This window comes from Lepidochelys olivacea (assembly GCF_965140295.1).
Source record: "Lepidochelys olivacea isolate rLepOli2 genome assembly, chromosome: 2".
Lineage (NCBI taxonomy): Eukaryota > Metazoa > Chordata > Testudines > Cheloniidae > Lepidochelys > Lepidochelys olivacea.
Genome location: NC_140412.1, coordinates 163,622,539 through 163,638,431, shown reverse-complemented (window position 1 = coordinate 163,638,431; position 15,893 = coordinate 163,622,539). Strand labels below are relative to the sequence as shown.

The following is a 15,893-nucleotide window of genomic DNA, read 5'->3' as shown; positions in this document are numbered from 1 at the left end:
AACAGCAGCTGTTCTGGCCACCCCTAAGACCACTGCTCAGGTAGTTCCTGGGGCTAGCTGCCCCAGGTTGCCCAAGCAGCAACTGATGCGGCTGGCCCGGGGCTGCTCCAGCAGCGGCTGGCTGAGGGGCGCCTGAGTGGCTGGTGGCAGAGTCGCTCCAGCAGCGGCTGGAGTGGCTGTCCCTGGGGCCACCTAAGAAGCTGGCACCAGAGCCAGCTGCTTGGGCAGCCCTGGGGTAAGCCACACGCAGAAGTCACGGAGGTCGCAGATAGTCATGGAATCCGTGACTTCCGCAATCTCCGTGACAAACACGGAACCCTAACCACAGTAAACTCAGGTTTAATTCCTAGCCCTTGTCTGCTCCTAACTAGAGCCATGTGGAGGCTTTGCATGGGGGGGAAGAGTGACACTTCTCTTTCAATGGAGGACACATCTGGCCAGGTCAGGTTTGTGCCACACAGAGGACTCCTGTCTTGTAAACAGTCTTCAAAAGTGATTTTTTTCCATCTGTTCTTGGCAAGGAAGTTCCATGGTTTTCTTTCAGATGTGGTCATCACCACGGCTACCCATGCCTTTATCAATTCCAGAATGCAATGTGTTCTATGTTTGCAATTAGAAAGTTGGCTGGTACAGACTGCGCCTGCCTGCTTATTCAGTGATACCTCACGAGAGGAGGGCAAGCTGACAGCACCCAGGTTCCTGGTTTAAACAAGCTAGTATCAGAGTGGCTGTGACATGCAGCTTTGTAAAGTGGTGGGGGCAAGATGTATGGAGTAGGAATAAATATGGGAATCCTCAGGTTTCCCAGAGGGATATGGAAATGTCTTAGAAAAAAGGCATAAAAATGAGTTGCTCTTTTAGTGAAAATCCCCAGGCGCATATATATATGTATTGGACATGTAAAACACAAATATGTGGCCATCCGAATGTGATTAGCAAGTAACTAATCCAAAATCCCCAAATGCTTAGAATACAGCTGTTTGCAGTGGTGTTAGAGCTGATTTTTTTTTAAAGTTTATTGCATTCTGTTTTTCTGGGAGATAATTTTCTGAAAAATCTTTTCCTGTTAGGAGAATATGTTCCTATGACAGAAATAAAATAACAAATAACACTGAGGGGAGGAACTTTTAAAACACATGGTCCATGGAAATAGCGGGCTTTGGAAAGGCTTAAGTATAACAGTTTGTTTCTAAATATTTATATATTACATTTGCCAGCCTCTCACTTAACAAGCAAACTTTAAATAGTTTAAATATATTCAGGGTTCTGTTTGATGGCTTATTGGAATAAAATAGTGTAAAATTGAAAAGCAATATAATTATAACAACATAATTGTTCCTGGTTTTGCTGCTGATTTGCTTGCTTTTATTAGGGTTTTATCTGTTCCAAACTTATCAATGGGTGTTTAAAATATATTTAGCTGACAGGGCCACCAGTATCTTTTTGTAAAGTTCTTAAGTAGCTGGTCTTTGTGTTACTTCACAATCTTTATGGTTGTAGGAGCTTAAAAGGAAGCTTATGGAGATTTGGCTGTATTTTGCTTCTTTTCTCATCAGTGCTTTAATGCCTGCTGATTAAGGGGTCATAAATCTTAGTAATATTACTGGAGAGTTCCATTTCCCTACCAAATGACAAACCTTCTTCTGCCCCTGTTAGTTGTTATCATACACATGCCACAACTACTTGTCTTTCATTGGTGCTGCTCGAATAATCTATAGAATGAATGATCTTTTTCAGGAAATGGTGAACCACTTGCCATTGCTAGAATAGCCTTTACTCTTGAGGTCACCTAACTTGGCAAGACAGTGAGTTAATGGGTTTGAAAAGATTACCCTAGTACAGAGACGATGTAAATATTTTCCTTTCAGTTTAGGATATGTGGATTTGGATTCCTTTCATCTTTCTTTGCACATTCCAGATGTTTGCTTCTTTCCCTACATCATATATACATGATGGAATAGATAATGTACAGAGTGCAAATTTTTGTCTACAGTATGATGTGTTTATACTCTGCTGCATTACACCTTCTTTTCTCCTTTTATTGGTGAAAGGAGGAGTACCTTAAGAGCCTTTTAAAATTCAGTTTTGGTGTGTTTATTCAGTGGTTTTCAAAGTAGTCTGGTTAAAGTTTCCACATCCCCTTCATTTCCTCTGCAGTCCTAATGCAATATATCTCAGTTCAGTCAAGGATGAATCTACAGGGTAACAGTTTACTGCCTCAGCCCTTTTGATAACATTAAATAAATCAGCTTTCTTGATTTCATTTTAAAAAGAAAAAGCAATGATAACTAACTATAATACATACTGCATATCACATTGAGAATTAAAAGGATATTGTCAGGTTTTTTGTTTGTGAATAATATTCTGGTAGAAGTACAGACATAAAATAACTATGCATCCATTCCAATAAAGATTTGGAGGGAGATTTCTAAGGACTTGTACACATTACCACTGATATCGGTATAACTTGTGTCACTCCTGGGTGCAAATAAGCCACCTCCCTAAGCGACACAAGTTGCACCAACCTAAGTGCCGATGTGGACAGCTCTCCCACTGACATAGCTACCACCTCTCATGGAGGTGATTTTATTAAGCTGATAGGAGAGCTCTCTTCCTTCAGCATAGAATGTCTTTACCAGACGTGCTACAGTGTCACAGCTGCATTGGTGCAGCTGTGCCATTGTAGCACTTCTAGTGTCTACTTGCCCTAAAAAGGTGTAAAGGGCAATTAGGTACCCATCTCCTAATGAAAGTCGTTGTAGATGGGCACCTAAATTCTATATTTTGCCTTTGACAATCTTTTTTTTTTTGCGCCTGAAGAGCCTGAGCTAAAGCTCCCTGACATCAAAAGAAAGACTCCTATTGGCTTTGGATCAGACTTTTTTGGTATCTTTTGGATCTTAGAGGTCTTCCAAAATTGACATGTTAGGTCTTTTAATGTTAAAGATATTCTAGAAACACTGGAACACAGTTATTCTACTTTTCAATATTTCCAGTTGGGCTATTTTGTCCTTAAACAATCCAGAATGGATCATTTTGTCTGTCAACCCAAGGACACTGAAAACTGTTCAGGAAAGGCTCAATCTCTTATCAAGATTTCTAGAAAGGTGCCCATAAAATATTTCTAAAAGAAAAGCAATGTATGCTGAAAAAAATAGTTACCAGCCAATTTTACTGACTTCAATTGTAATTCCTATTGACAATACATATTTGGTTGCTGAGTTCCTTGGATATCAGTGGTCTCTAAATTAGCGCTTAGATTCTAATGCTATTTTTATTAAGTTGAATAAAAGCAATAACCATTTGTTAAAAAGATTGCTGGAAAAATGATTTTGAAGAAGTCTCTTTTTTACACCTTTGGTAAACCTACTCTTACGTGGATAATTTTGGGTAACTTTTCAAAATCCTAGATAATTTCTTTTTTTCTGGTATTTTTTTCCTCTGGGGCTTAGTCCCCATATTCTTACAGTATGTTGAAATACCACAAAGATTTGTTTAATCACTGATTTTGGCAACTAAAATAATTTCCTTGCTAGAACCTGTGAATGAGATTCACCCTCTAGTGAATCAGAATGGATTGAGCAGATTTATCTCATCTTAATCATGGATAAACTTACATAAAGCTTACTAGATGAGTTCTAGGGCTTATTACTGCTTTTTTATAACTTTATGGAAAACCATTTTCAGAATGCTGGAAGACCAAGAGACTACTCAAATCATTTCCTTTGAGTATAAATGACATGGCTGTGTGTGTACGTATATGAGTTGAATTATTCTGTGCTTTTATATTAGAGAAACCAGGAGAGAGGAAATTATTTATGTACATTCTCTTTTTGTCACAACAGTACAGAGTCTTTCAAACAATCTAGTAGGCCTGTTTGAAAGGACGGCTGGCCTTCTGGTTAAGAAATTTATTTCACTTATTTAAACAAAAACCTCCTGTACTACATCATGCATTGCACTAGCCTCCTCTGGTCAACAATGTAGTCGTACTGATTTCACCCTAGTCTTTTCCTCTCTCCTTTCTTGTAACTCCCCTATGGGACCATGGTGCCTGGCTGGGCCACACTGAGAATGCCACACTCAGGGCAGACTGCAAGGAATAGGGCAGACAGTTCCCAAAACTGGTGGTTTATTCTATAATTAAATTCACCAAACCAGTAACAAGAGAGCTTCTGTAATACCACACTGGTTATCAAGAAGCCAAACACATTCCACTTCAGGCATTCCAGCCTTTGGGTCTTATCTAGACAGCCAAGTCTAGTACAGTGTAAGGTAATTAAAACCCTGTTCACCATAAATCAAGTTTTTCCAGTCCCAAAGGATCACACATTATTCCCCAGGTCAATGAATATTTCAGATCTTACTCAAATACACGGTTACAACTAATCCTTAATAACTAAATCTAAGATTTATTAATTAAGAGGAAAAAGAAAGAAGAGAGTTATAAATGGTTACAAGGTCAGTATACATACAAATGACTTTTAATTTTCATAGATCAGAATCATAGAAGCAATGTATATCTGCTGGCTTGTAGAAGTCTCTCTGGAATCAGTTCAGTGGGTTATAGTCCAATAGGCAATTCGGGTGTAGAGTCTGTTAGAGGTTTTTCCTTGAGATTTCCAGGATAATCCAGGCGACTACGTGGAGACTTCCATTGAATGTCATATACTTTCCCTATTAAAGTTTAAGCAGAGCTGAGATGGCAGGATCAGGCCCGAGGCTTCTCTTTTATAGCTCTTCTAGCAGGCTTCTCATAGAAATTGTCACAGCAGGGCCTTCCCTCGAAGCAAAATAGGCAACGCAGATTGCCAGTGGACTGTTGCTTTGAAACGAATCTTCTGTTTCCTATGCATACACAGGTAAACTAGTTACACTCATTCACATGAGGTAATTAACCAGTCCTTCATTATAAGTTAAGCTGAAGACAATGTAGATAATATTATTAGTTTCCTGCAGTATCTTACATCTTTGATCTCAAGATTAATTGGGACACAGTCACATACATAATTAAGGCAATTAACACATGAAATGGAATTAGCATCTACCAGTTCATTTGGTTACATTGTTAAACTTCTAACAAGATATAGGTAATCAGATAAATATACTTAGCATCTACCCTTGACTTCTATTACTAGAAATGAATGAGTTGATGATTGCTAGTCTAGTACATCTCTTTGAAATTCACATACATGTGAATTGTCTTGATGCAAATGCCTCTTGTTAAGTTGTTATGGGTCATACAAAGGTTGGCTGGTCTGCCAATGTCACACCCTATTTATGTCTTACTTATTGTTTATTTGTGATGTGGTATTGCCTAGGAGCCCCAAACCTAGACCAGGACTCCATTGTACTAGGTGCTCTACAAACACAGAACATAAAATTGTTTGTAAGCTACTTGGGGGCAGGGATCATGTCTTTTGGATGTATTGGGAGGCAACTAGCAGACTTTTGGTTGCTGAGACAACTAGTATTATAAAATTTGTGTGTGACTTTGCAAAATAAATTGTAGTGCAAATGATATGTGTCCACATGATGGTGTTCCAGCTTCACTTTGTCTCATTGGATCATTTTCATCACTAATGTAACTCTGTTGGCTTCACTGGAGTTAGACCTAGGAGGAATTTGGCACATTGGTTCCAAGTTTTATACTTCTGTTGCATTAATGCAGAAGATCATTCACTGACTTGAGACCACAGAGTGCGATGGGCATTATGAAGTGAGTTGAGGGCAAAATGGCAGCTTTAGATTGACATTTTTATTTTATGCTGCCTGAATCCTTTTCTCCTTACTCAAGCAAGTAAGTTTAATGGGACTGTTCATGTGAAGTCAATGGGACAAGGTGTGACTACAGTGAGCAAAATGTAGCCCTTTTCAATTTAGTTTAGATCCTTACCATCTGTATAGTTGTTCTGTAATTGTTCTGTACAGACTGGCACATTTGGCTATTTGTGAGATTGGTATTACACAAAAATTAATACACACAGACCAGAATTTTTAAACTTTGGTGCCTACAGTTAATGCTACTACATGAGCACTTCTGATATTTGAGCCACTTTTACTTAGCCGACTAGATATGTATTTAGGTGTAGAATGCATTTTGTCTTGTATCATTTTTTCAGTCAACTGAAAAATGTATGGATTATGACAGGGTATTTTTACAGTGTAACGGCTGCTGCAAAATGTTAGTTTTGGAACTTTACCTTAAAATGCAAATTTTGACAACAGGTTTTACACAAATTAGCGTGAGATAGATTGACTTAGAATTGAAGAGCTCAATCCTCTTAGTTGTGCCAACTTGTAATAGATTCCAAGGGCATTTCACTAGCCAAGGATTGCCAGAGCTCAGCATGCTTTGGCCACAGGCCTCCCAGCATACCTGGACATCCCCTCTATGTCAGGGGCCTTGCAGTAGGTGATATAGGGCCTGCTATATTGACTCTGTGTCAGCCAAGGATTCCCCCACACCAGAAAATCCTCAGTTGCCCAGGTAGGGCAGCTTTAATTCCCTTTTGTGCTTTTGGAGAGACACAAAGTGTGTTTACCATGGGCTGTGATCTGGCCCAAAGTGTCAGAGCCAGATCCTCAGCTGGTGAAAATTGTCTTAATTCCATTGACTCCAGTGGAGCTGATGACAAGCCTGTATGTGTGCATCTCAGCCAAAATCTAGCCTGTTTTATTCAACAAGGGGAGTCACACTATAATAAATATATGCAATATTACCAAACAGACTTCTGTGTGTACTCTGTGGTCCCGCTTTTTGTCTGATCCCTTTCTATATTATTGATACAATCATTACCATGGAGCTGAACACAAAGGTAGAATCACATTATAAAACTTTGAACATCAAGAAAATAGTTTAAAAAAAATAGAGCAAGTTTATGTCCCCTTCATCGTATCTGCTATTTGCACTTACAATTTAATAGTTTAAATTGAGGACTCCATATGATGGTTTCTAGGGATTGTGACTCTTAAAACAATATATTTACCAGTGTTTCATTAATGTTTAAGAAAAAATATAAATCTATAGAAAAGTGGAGTTCTAAACCAAAGTCTAATGCATATATCCTAATCTGTTTTATTTATTTACCATGGGTTTATGGAGGGAACTAAAGGATGAGCTTGACTTGAGTTGGCTTCTCCTTTTTATGCTTTTCAATAGGATAAATAATTCTTAGCTGGGGGTAAAATATTTTGGTTGACATCTTTCACCTCTTCCTGTATTACTCAATAATCAAATCCTTCCCCACCATTTTCAGCTGACTCAAGATTTGCCATTGCATAAATTTCCCTCAGAATGCTTTATGGCTTGAAAATATACATGTTCCAACAAATTATTAAAATTATTTAACTCTAGCAAATGTATAAAATTCAGAGCCTAATAAGTGTATTGTCAACATAAAAGACAAACACTTTATTCTTTAGGTGACTTTGCAGTTTTCTAACTCAGTGAGTGCCATCAATTCTATGACAAATAAGAAATAATCTCCAACAAATCTATGTACACCGGACCCTCACTAGAACTATATAGCGCGAATTCGCATATAATGCAGTCACGGCCATGGCTCCCAAATTTAATTACTTTAATTAGAATTCATTTTAACGCAGTCCCCGCTATAACGTGGTCTCTGCGTTAACGCGGTACCGTGCATGGATCCCAAATCCCGCGTTCTAGCGAGGGTCCTGTGTATTTATTATAATTGTGGAGTCTGGACCTATTCCCTTTAGCGCTACAGTATTTGAAAGATGGCAGTTACCATTTGTGACAGGTCCAGTCACAGGGATCCCCTTGGGACTGTCACCTGATGTGCTGAAATTATCTCTGAGCCCATTTTCCCTGCCAACCTGGACTTCCAGAACCCTATCTTGTTGAGCCAGACAAGCTAGCCTGCTGCAACACAGAACCAGGCCATGCCCCCAAAGCTGCAGACTTTAAGTGAAAACAGCTCTCCAGGTTACCTGACTCCAGCACCCAGAAACCCAGCTCCCAGTGGGATCCAAATCTCGAAAAAATCTGTTTTACTCTGTCTAAAGCTTATACAGGTAAACTCATAAATTGTCTGCCCTCTATAACACTGACAGAGAGATTTGCACAGCTGTTTGTTCCCCTAGGTATTAGTCACTTACTCTGGGTTCACTAATAAACCAAGGTGATTTTATTAAGTATCAGAAGTAGGATTTAAGTGGTTTCAAGTAATAACAGACAGAACAAAGTATGTCACCAAGCAAAATAAAGCAAAAACATGCAAGTCTAAGCCTAATACATTAAGAAACTGATTACAGGTAATATCTCAGTCTCAGAAATGTTCCAATAAGCTTCTTTCACAGACTAGACTCCTTCCTGGTCTGAGCCCAATCCTTTCCCCTGGTACAGTCCTTGTTAGTTCCAGTAGATATTTTAGGTGGTTAGCATGGGCTTTCTCATGACTGGCTGCCCCTTTTATTCTGTTCCATCCCCTTTTATAGCTTTAGCACAAGGTGGGAATCTTTTGTCTCTCTGGGTCCCCACCCCTCCTTCTAAATGGAAAAGTACCAGATTTAAGATGGATTTCATTATCAGGTGACATGGTCATTCTTCATTACCCACGGGCTGGCCCACAAGTACACAGGAAGGCTTTCAGGTAAATAAACCATTTACAGCCAATTGTCCTAGTCAGTGGGAGCCATCAGGATTCTAAACCACCATTAATGGCCCACACTTTGCGTAATTACAATAGGACCTCAGAGTTATACTTCATATTTCTAGCTTCAGATACAAGAATGATACATGCATACAAATAGGATGAACACATTCAGTAGATTTTAAGCTTTGTAATGATACCCTACAAGAGACCTTTTGCGTAAAGCATATTCCAGTTACATTATATTCACATTCATAAGCATATTTTCATAAAGCATATGGAGTGCAATGTCACTCCATTGACATCAATTTCTTTGTGAAAACATGTACAGGTTTATGTAAAACCAAATCATTAGATGTATTGGTAATCCACAGGCAACATTAGTATTTGTATTCACAAAGCAGCTAGATCCAGTAATATTTTAAATTTATTAATGCTTATCTGGTTAATTGATTTAGTCACCCGATCAATGGCTGCTTAATTAACTGTCCAGCAGCTTTGTGTAAGTTTAAGCATGTTTTTAAATGGCTTCCTTTTCTTTTATGTAAATGTTTCTCTCTATTCTGTTGGCATGCGTGTGCTAAATACCTGTACTGCCCTCTTCTCTTCAGCAGCTGAAGTACTGTAATCATCAGATTGTGCTGCATAAGAGACTGGTGGTCCAAGAAATGACTTGCATAAATCACCACAAGCAAATTTAACTAATGGTAAATTGTTAACCAAAGTCCAGGAGTGGTATTTTATTAACCAGAATGACAGATGTAGTTAATTATTCTCACAATTATGGATATTGCTCCCGAAATCAACAAGTAGTACTGTTGCCATAATAATTAATGGTTAACAAAACAAACCGGTGATGCTGAAATTACTAGTTTTCCCTAGTCATCTTATCACTATATATTAAAGGTGAATATGAAACTAATAATATCAAGTGTGCAAAATCATGTCATTTGAAATTATACTTGCCCGGCAAAGTGAATTCTGATGATTTCCTTGAGAAAAGATTCTTCCTTGCAGGGTAGAAGGACTTTTTAAGTGCCAGGAACTTAAATATTAAGGTCATGTAGTCCTACTCTGAGGTAACTGTAAATGTTGACTTTTTAATGGCAGCCACTGTATTTGACACTGATTTTTGCATTATGTAAAATTTTACAATTTTGAATAGATTTTATTCAGTTCCTACTATTTAAGAGAAAAACTTTCTGTGCTATTAGTCTTAGAAATGGATATAAACTTTAAGGGGGAAAAATCTAACCCTCGTGCATACAGTTCTTCTGGATGCTGTCGCTTCCTCATTTCTCTACATTATATTCCTATGTAAAAAAATCAACCAACCAACTGAAAACTTTGGGTCAAATCCTGCAATCCTGACTCAGTTTGTACTGTAGAAAATTTCATAAAAGAGATGTACTTGTCTAGTAAATTCCAAAGGATGGTTATTAAAAATACCCCTATAGTAAACATAAAATCATTTTGCATGAAATTTTATGAGACTTTTCCATAAGAACGTAGGGGGAATTAACTACCCTTGGTCATTAAATTTACCATTGTATTTTCTCACTTAAAGTTTAATTAATATCACAAATACTATGATAAAAGTAAATATTACAGTGTAGTAAATATCCATATTTTAAATACTTAGGTTGAAATAATGCCAAGAGACTGAAGTGGTCTATACTTGCTGATATTGCCACAGCTTCTTAGGGTTTGTCTACACTGCAGTTGAACACCCTTGGATGGTCATGTCCAGGGGCTTGCGTGGCTCGCTTGGGCTTGTGGGGCTTGGGCTATCAGGCTGTAAAATTGCAATCCAAGACGGGGGAGGGTCCCAGAGTTTGGGCTCCAGACCGAGCCCCGACGTCTACGCTTTAATTTTACAACCCTGCAGCCCAAGTCAGCTGACATGGGTCAGCTGTGGGTGTTTAATTGCAGTGTAGACATATCATGAAAAGGCCTCGTCTACACCTAAAAATAGATTGACCAAGCTACGTTGCTCTGGGCTGTGAAAAAATTCACACCCTGAATGCCATAGTGTGGTCAACCTGACATCCGGTATAAACGTGGCTTGGTTGATGGAAGAATTCTTGGTCCAGTTCTGACTTATAGAAAAAGAGTATGCTCATATCATTTCATTTGAATAGAAAGTAAAAACCACAGCCCATATATTTTAGTTCATATTACTGTGACAAAAAATGTTTCCTTGTCTTTGAGATTTGTAACGTAGTATCTCTGTTTTCTCTCCCTTTGTCTTCTTTGGCAGGATGACAAGGATTTGGTTCATGAGTTTGTTGTGGCTGAAGGCCTGACTTGCTTGATAAAAGTGGGAGCTGAGGCAGACCAGAACTATCAGAACTACATCTTAAGAGGTACAGTAAGTGAACGCAGAAGCTGTGTTTCCTGCAGTGAATCTCACTGACAAATCTGCTTCAACCTACTACATCAAGGATTCAAACATGTTTGAATAATTTGCAGTGGTTAGCTGTTCATAATTAGTTGGGTCTCCCAGTGAGTGAGTTTTTATATGTTGTGGAAGAGAGTTACTTTTAGAGCAGTGGAATAGATTCCATGCAAATACATCATCAGTCCATCATGACAGTCTCCTAAGCAAACTAGAGAAATATGGTCTAGATGAATTTACTATAAAGAGAGTGTACAACTGGCAGAAAGACCATACTCAAATAGTAGTTAACAATGGTTTCCTGTCAAACTGGGAGGGCGTATCTAGTGGGAATCTCATAGGGGTCTGTTGTGGATCTGGTACTATTCAATAATTTCTTTAATGACTTGGATAATGGAGCAGAGAGAATGCTTATATAATTTGCAGATGACACCAATTTTAACAAGATGAAATTCAATAAAGACAAGTGCAAAGTGCTTTCCACAGGAAGGAAAAATCAAATGTACAACAACAAAATGGGGAATAACTGGGTGGGCAGTAGTACTGCTGAAAAAGATCTGGGGGTTACAGTGGATTGCAAGTTAAATATGAGTCAACAATGTGATACAGTCGTGAAAATGACTACTATCGTTCTGGGTGTATTAACAGTATGGGAGGTAATCATCCCAGGCTGGTCAGCACTGCTAAGGCCTCAGCTGGAGTCCAGCGTCCAGTTCTGGGTGCCACACTTTAGAAAAGATGTGCACAAATTGAAGAGAGTCCAGAGGAGAGCAACAAAAATGATAAAAGGTTTAGAAACCCTGACCTGTCAGGAAAGGTTAAAAAAACTGGGCACGATTAGTCTTGAGAAAAGAAGATTGAGGGTGGACCTGTTAACAATCTTGAAATATGTAAAGAGATGTAAAGGATGGTGATGAGTTTTTCTCCATGCCCCCGAAGGTAGAACAAGACATAATGGGCTTAATCTGCAGCAAGGGAGATTAGGTTCAATATTAGGAAAAAGCTCTGGACTAGGCTTCCAAGAGAGGTTGTGGAATCACCATCACTGGCGTTTTTTTGGACAAACACCTGTCAGGAATGGTCTAGGCTTACTTGGTTCTTCCTCGGCAGAGGGCTCTGGACTTGATGACTTCTCAAGGTCCCTTCTCTCCCTACATTTCTATGACTCTATGATCAGGCCGTGTTAAAGGTGAAATGGACATATCACTGACTGGGAGAACTGGAAAATTTAAACATGACTAGGCACATTCTCTTCTCTCTTCCCTTTGTCAATCCCTATGACTATGTTACTAAGCCCTATTAAAAGACTTCTGCAACTGCAGACACAATTTTATAGGATGTTTTTGAAAATTTGGCCTATTGAGTTTGAAAGGCTTCTTAGCTCTGTATGTGGGGGAGAGAACCATATCATTCACAGCATCAGTTTAAAAATCGCCCTATCTCAGAAGCAGCAGTGGTTTTCATTTAACAAGAAAGCCCAGGTTGCAAGCAGTGGCAGTTACTCCAGCTTGTCTTTGATCCTCTTTAGCCACCAAACAAGGGTTCCAGCCAATAGCAGCTTCTCCTTGCCTCCTTCTCAGGGCTGGGGTAGGTGGGAGAGTGTTCATATGAGAGGACCTGTACAACCCTGATGGTTTCAGCACCAGCAGCCCCTCTTGGTAAACAGGGAGACTCAAGAAGAATGCATGTTAGCCAGATGCTCCATTTAAATACTTCCATGGTGCTGTTTATAAGAGTCTTTACAGTTATCAGCCTGGTTCATTTACCTTTCATAAAACCCTCAACAGAAAAACAAACCACACACTGAGGAGCCAAATACAAATTAAATACATAAATAGACAGAAAGCTGGCTTAAGAGCTAGGTATTCTAGATCTACATTATTTAAAATAGTACATTTGAGTTGAAAGTATCCTTTTAAATAAGAGACTCAAAGACAGGACCAATACAGACAACAGTGTGTTAAAAACAAACTGCCTGTTTCTGCAACAGTAATGGTATAATAACTATACATGTTATTGTGAAGGCTCTGAGATAATACACAGCGAAGCAAGGCAAGCTCACAGAAAAATAATACATGAACACTAAATAAGATCCTGTCTTTACAGCTCTGAGGAAAAGTTATGCAGAAGCAATTAGCCAGAACTACACTAAGGAAAAAATAGAAAAGAAAATAAGAAAACAAATACAGTGGGGAAAAAAAATCTGATCCTCAGGTGGTGTTCATTGGTGGAGCACCATCCACTGGCATGGAGCTTCACTAATAAACACTAGCTGACAATCTGGCTCTCTATCTCTAGAGATTTTACGGAGAGTAAACGTTTCGGATATAGGAAATATCCAAGAAAATTTGCCAAATAAATTAGTGAGAAACGTGGATTTCCCTCTAGGATTACAGTGAGTCTTCCTTACTTGAGCATAGTAATTGCATACAATAGTGCTAAGGTTTCAGAGTAATAATCTATTAATATTAGGCAAGTCAGCTTTCTAATGCTTGCATTTTGCATTGTCTGTATGATGTGGCCTCATCTTTGCGAGTTCACAGCATGCTATCTGTACCTCCACCTTCTTGGAATGTCATTTGACATCACAGGTTGAATGAGTGGCAGTAACACATCCATGCACATCATCTGCTTTTCAAAAATAACTAAATAATGTATTTATGTATTCCCAGAAGGACATCCGAATGCCATCAGATTTAGGAGGGTTAAAATGGTCAAATTCTATACTTTCATGTGGGAAAACTGTATGTGTTATAGGCCTGATTCAAAGCAAAATGAAGTAAATGAAAGTTTTTCCATTGATTTAGGTGGGCTTTGTTTGGATCAGACCCGTAATATTGATGTTCACAGCATGTGCATATGAAGCTTGCTTTTCAGTGGTTGAACCAAGAAAACTGGTATGCAACCCTGTTGCCTTATTATCAACAGGTGACCATCTAGACAGGTTAAAAAAACTAACTAAATAAAATACCACTGTATGCAAGTGTGGATGAAAATCTTGGTTATTAAGTATTTATAGGGCTATGAACCATATAAGGCACATCTGAAAGTAGAGTTTATTTTTGGACATTTTAATGTTTTGCTGGTGGATCAAACTGCAGTCTCTCTCTCTCTCTCTCTCTCTCTCTCTCTCTCTGGGTATATATCCCTACCTCTATAAATGTAGTAAAGAAAAAAAAACAGACATGTTTTAGCATTTTCCTATATCTGTGTTTTCTTTAGAAATTGAATTTAAGTCCTGACTGACTTTCAGGCTGCTTGAAGTCCATTATTATGTCAAGACTTTGTCAGCTGTTTTCAGTTCCAGGAACCAGTATGTGCTTTCTGTATGTGCAGTGAGATAAAGATAGGCTTGCAAGTACAGTGTATCCAACCCTATCCAAAAATATGAGGAGGCTGTTGAGAAGAAACATTAAGTATACGTCATGTGAGAATAATATTTTTTCTGATTTATTATTTTTGGATGACTGTAGGAAATGGTTTAAGGGTTTTCATGATAACCATGTATGTAATATAAATCTAATATGATGTTTTAAAATGTACAACTGTAGAGTTCTGGTTGAATATAGGGATTTAAAATGCATCAGAATAGGAATTCGAGAAGCTGAGACAGTGCCATGGGCTTTGAACAACATGTTAAGTGATGGCAATACAACAATATAATGAGGTAGCATGTGTCACTGAATGCTTCCAACATGCAAGCAGGGGTGTACCAGCCTCCTAATACCCTTTGCAGTGGGATTTACCCTCTTTCTGGGGAGTGGTCAGCCTAAACTGCAAAAAGGATATGATTTGGCCCAAGTTTCTTATCCCAACTCAATTCCACTGTAGCCTTAACTGAAGGCACTATTCTTCTTCTTTTATTGTAGTGTTGCTATTAACTCCAACCCTAATCAGGACATTTCCTGACTTTCTAGTGCATAAGTATCCAACATTAACTTAGTTATTTTTGGTGGAAGAGTTTAAGAGGTGTTTAGGCAGAGAGATTTCTATGGAATTGGATGCCAGCATCCATGTCAGGACTTAATTTTCCAGAAGCCAGTGGAAGTCCAACAATCACGTTAACATCATTAGGTTGTTTAATGCCAGTCTTTGCTTTCTGGAACTAATTTCATGGGGACAAACTTTGGTTTTTTGGGGTTTTTTTAAGATTTATTTATTGTTTCACTCCAAAGCTTCCTGTTTGTGAGTTTGCTTTTCTGGGCAGTTTAGAATAATCTACTGAGTTTCAAAGCAGAAGGTGCTGCCAGAAGAATGAGTAGTCGAAAGAGTTTCATTTTCTATATTTAGTAAATGAGTAGCAGATAAAAGTGTGTCTGTTGCGTAGAATACAGATGAACCAAGGACAGTTTTTGTAAAACTGTTACGTTGCTAAAGGGTGGGACACTTTTATCTATTGGTTGGTGCCCAACAAAGGAGCATTGTATATGAATACCTTTGCAAATGGGTTTTCTTTTGTTATCCTCCTCCAAAGATCCATGCTGTGGAGCACTAAACACTGCTTTGTCTCCAGAACATCCTGAAACAATAGTAGCTAGTGCCTTTTCTCTTTGTTTACTTTTCATCTGATGGTTATTTAGCTGCAGTGGTTATTCATTCTCAGTTAATAACCACTGGGCCTAAAGTTACTCAAATAACGTTCCTTTATACTAACTGGAAACAGACGTGTTCAGAAACAGAGTCACTTTTAATCAACACGGGCCTGATTCAAAGCCCACTGTCAATGGAAAGCTTGGAAAAGCTTTGGAAAAGCTTGGAAAAGCTTGGAAAAGCAATGGAAAGTCAATGGAAAGCTTCAATGGACTCCACAGGAATAATGCCATCAGTGTGGTAAATACCATAGATATGCAATATACTCAAGAATAGGTCACTGA

General features: G+C 38.5%; 1 protein-coding gene across 1 annotated transcript in view; it reads left to right on the top strand.

The window, feature by feature from the left end:
• Positions 1-15,893, top strand: part of FHOD3 (formin homology 2 domain containing 3) — a 627,222-nt gene that overhangs the window by 316,403 nt on the left and 294,926 nt on the right. The window contains exon 5 of the mRNA XM_084620053.1: positions 10,882-10,987. Within this exon, the coding sequence (XP_084476179.1) occupies positions 10,882-10,987 (106 nt within the window). The remainder of the gene's footprint in view (positions 1-10,881; positions 10,988-15,893) is intronic.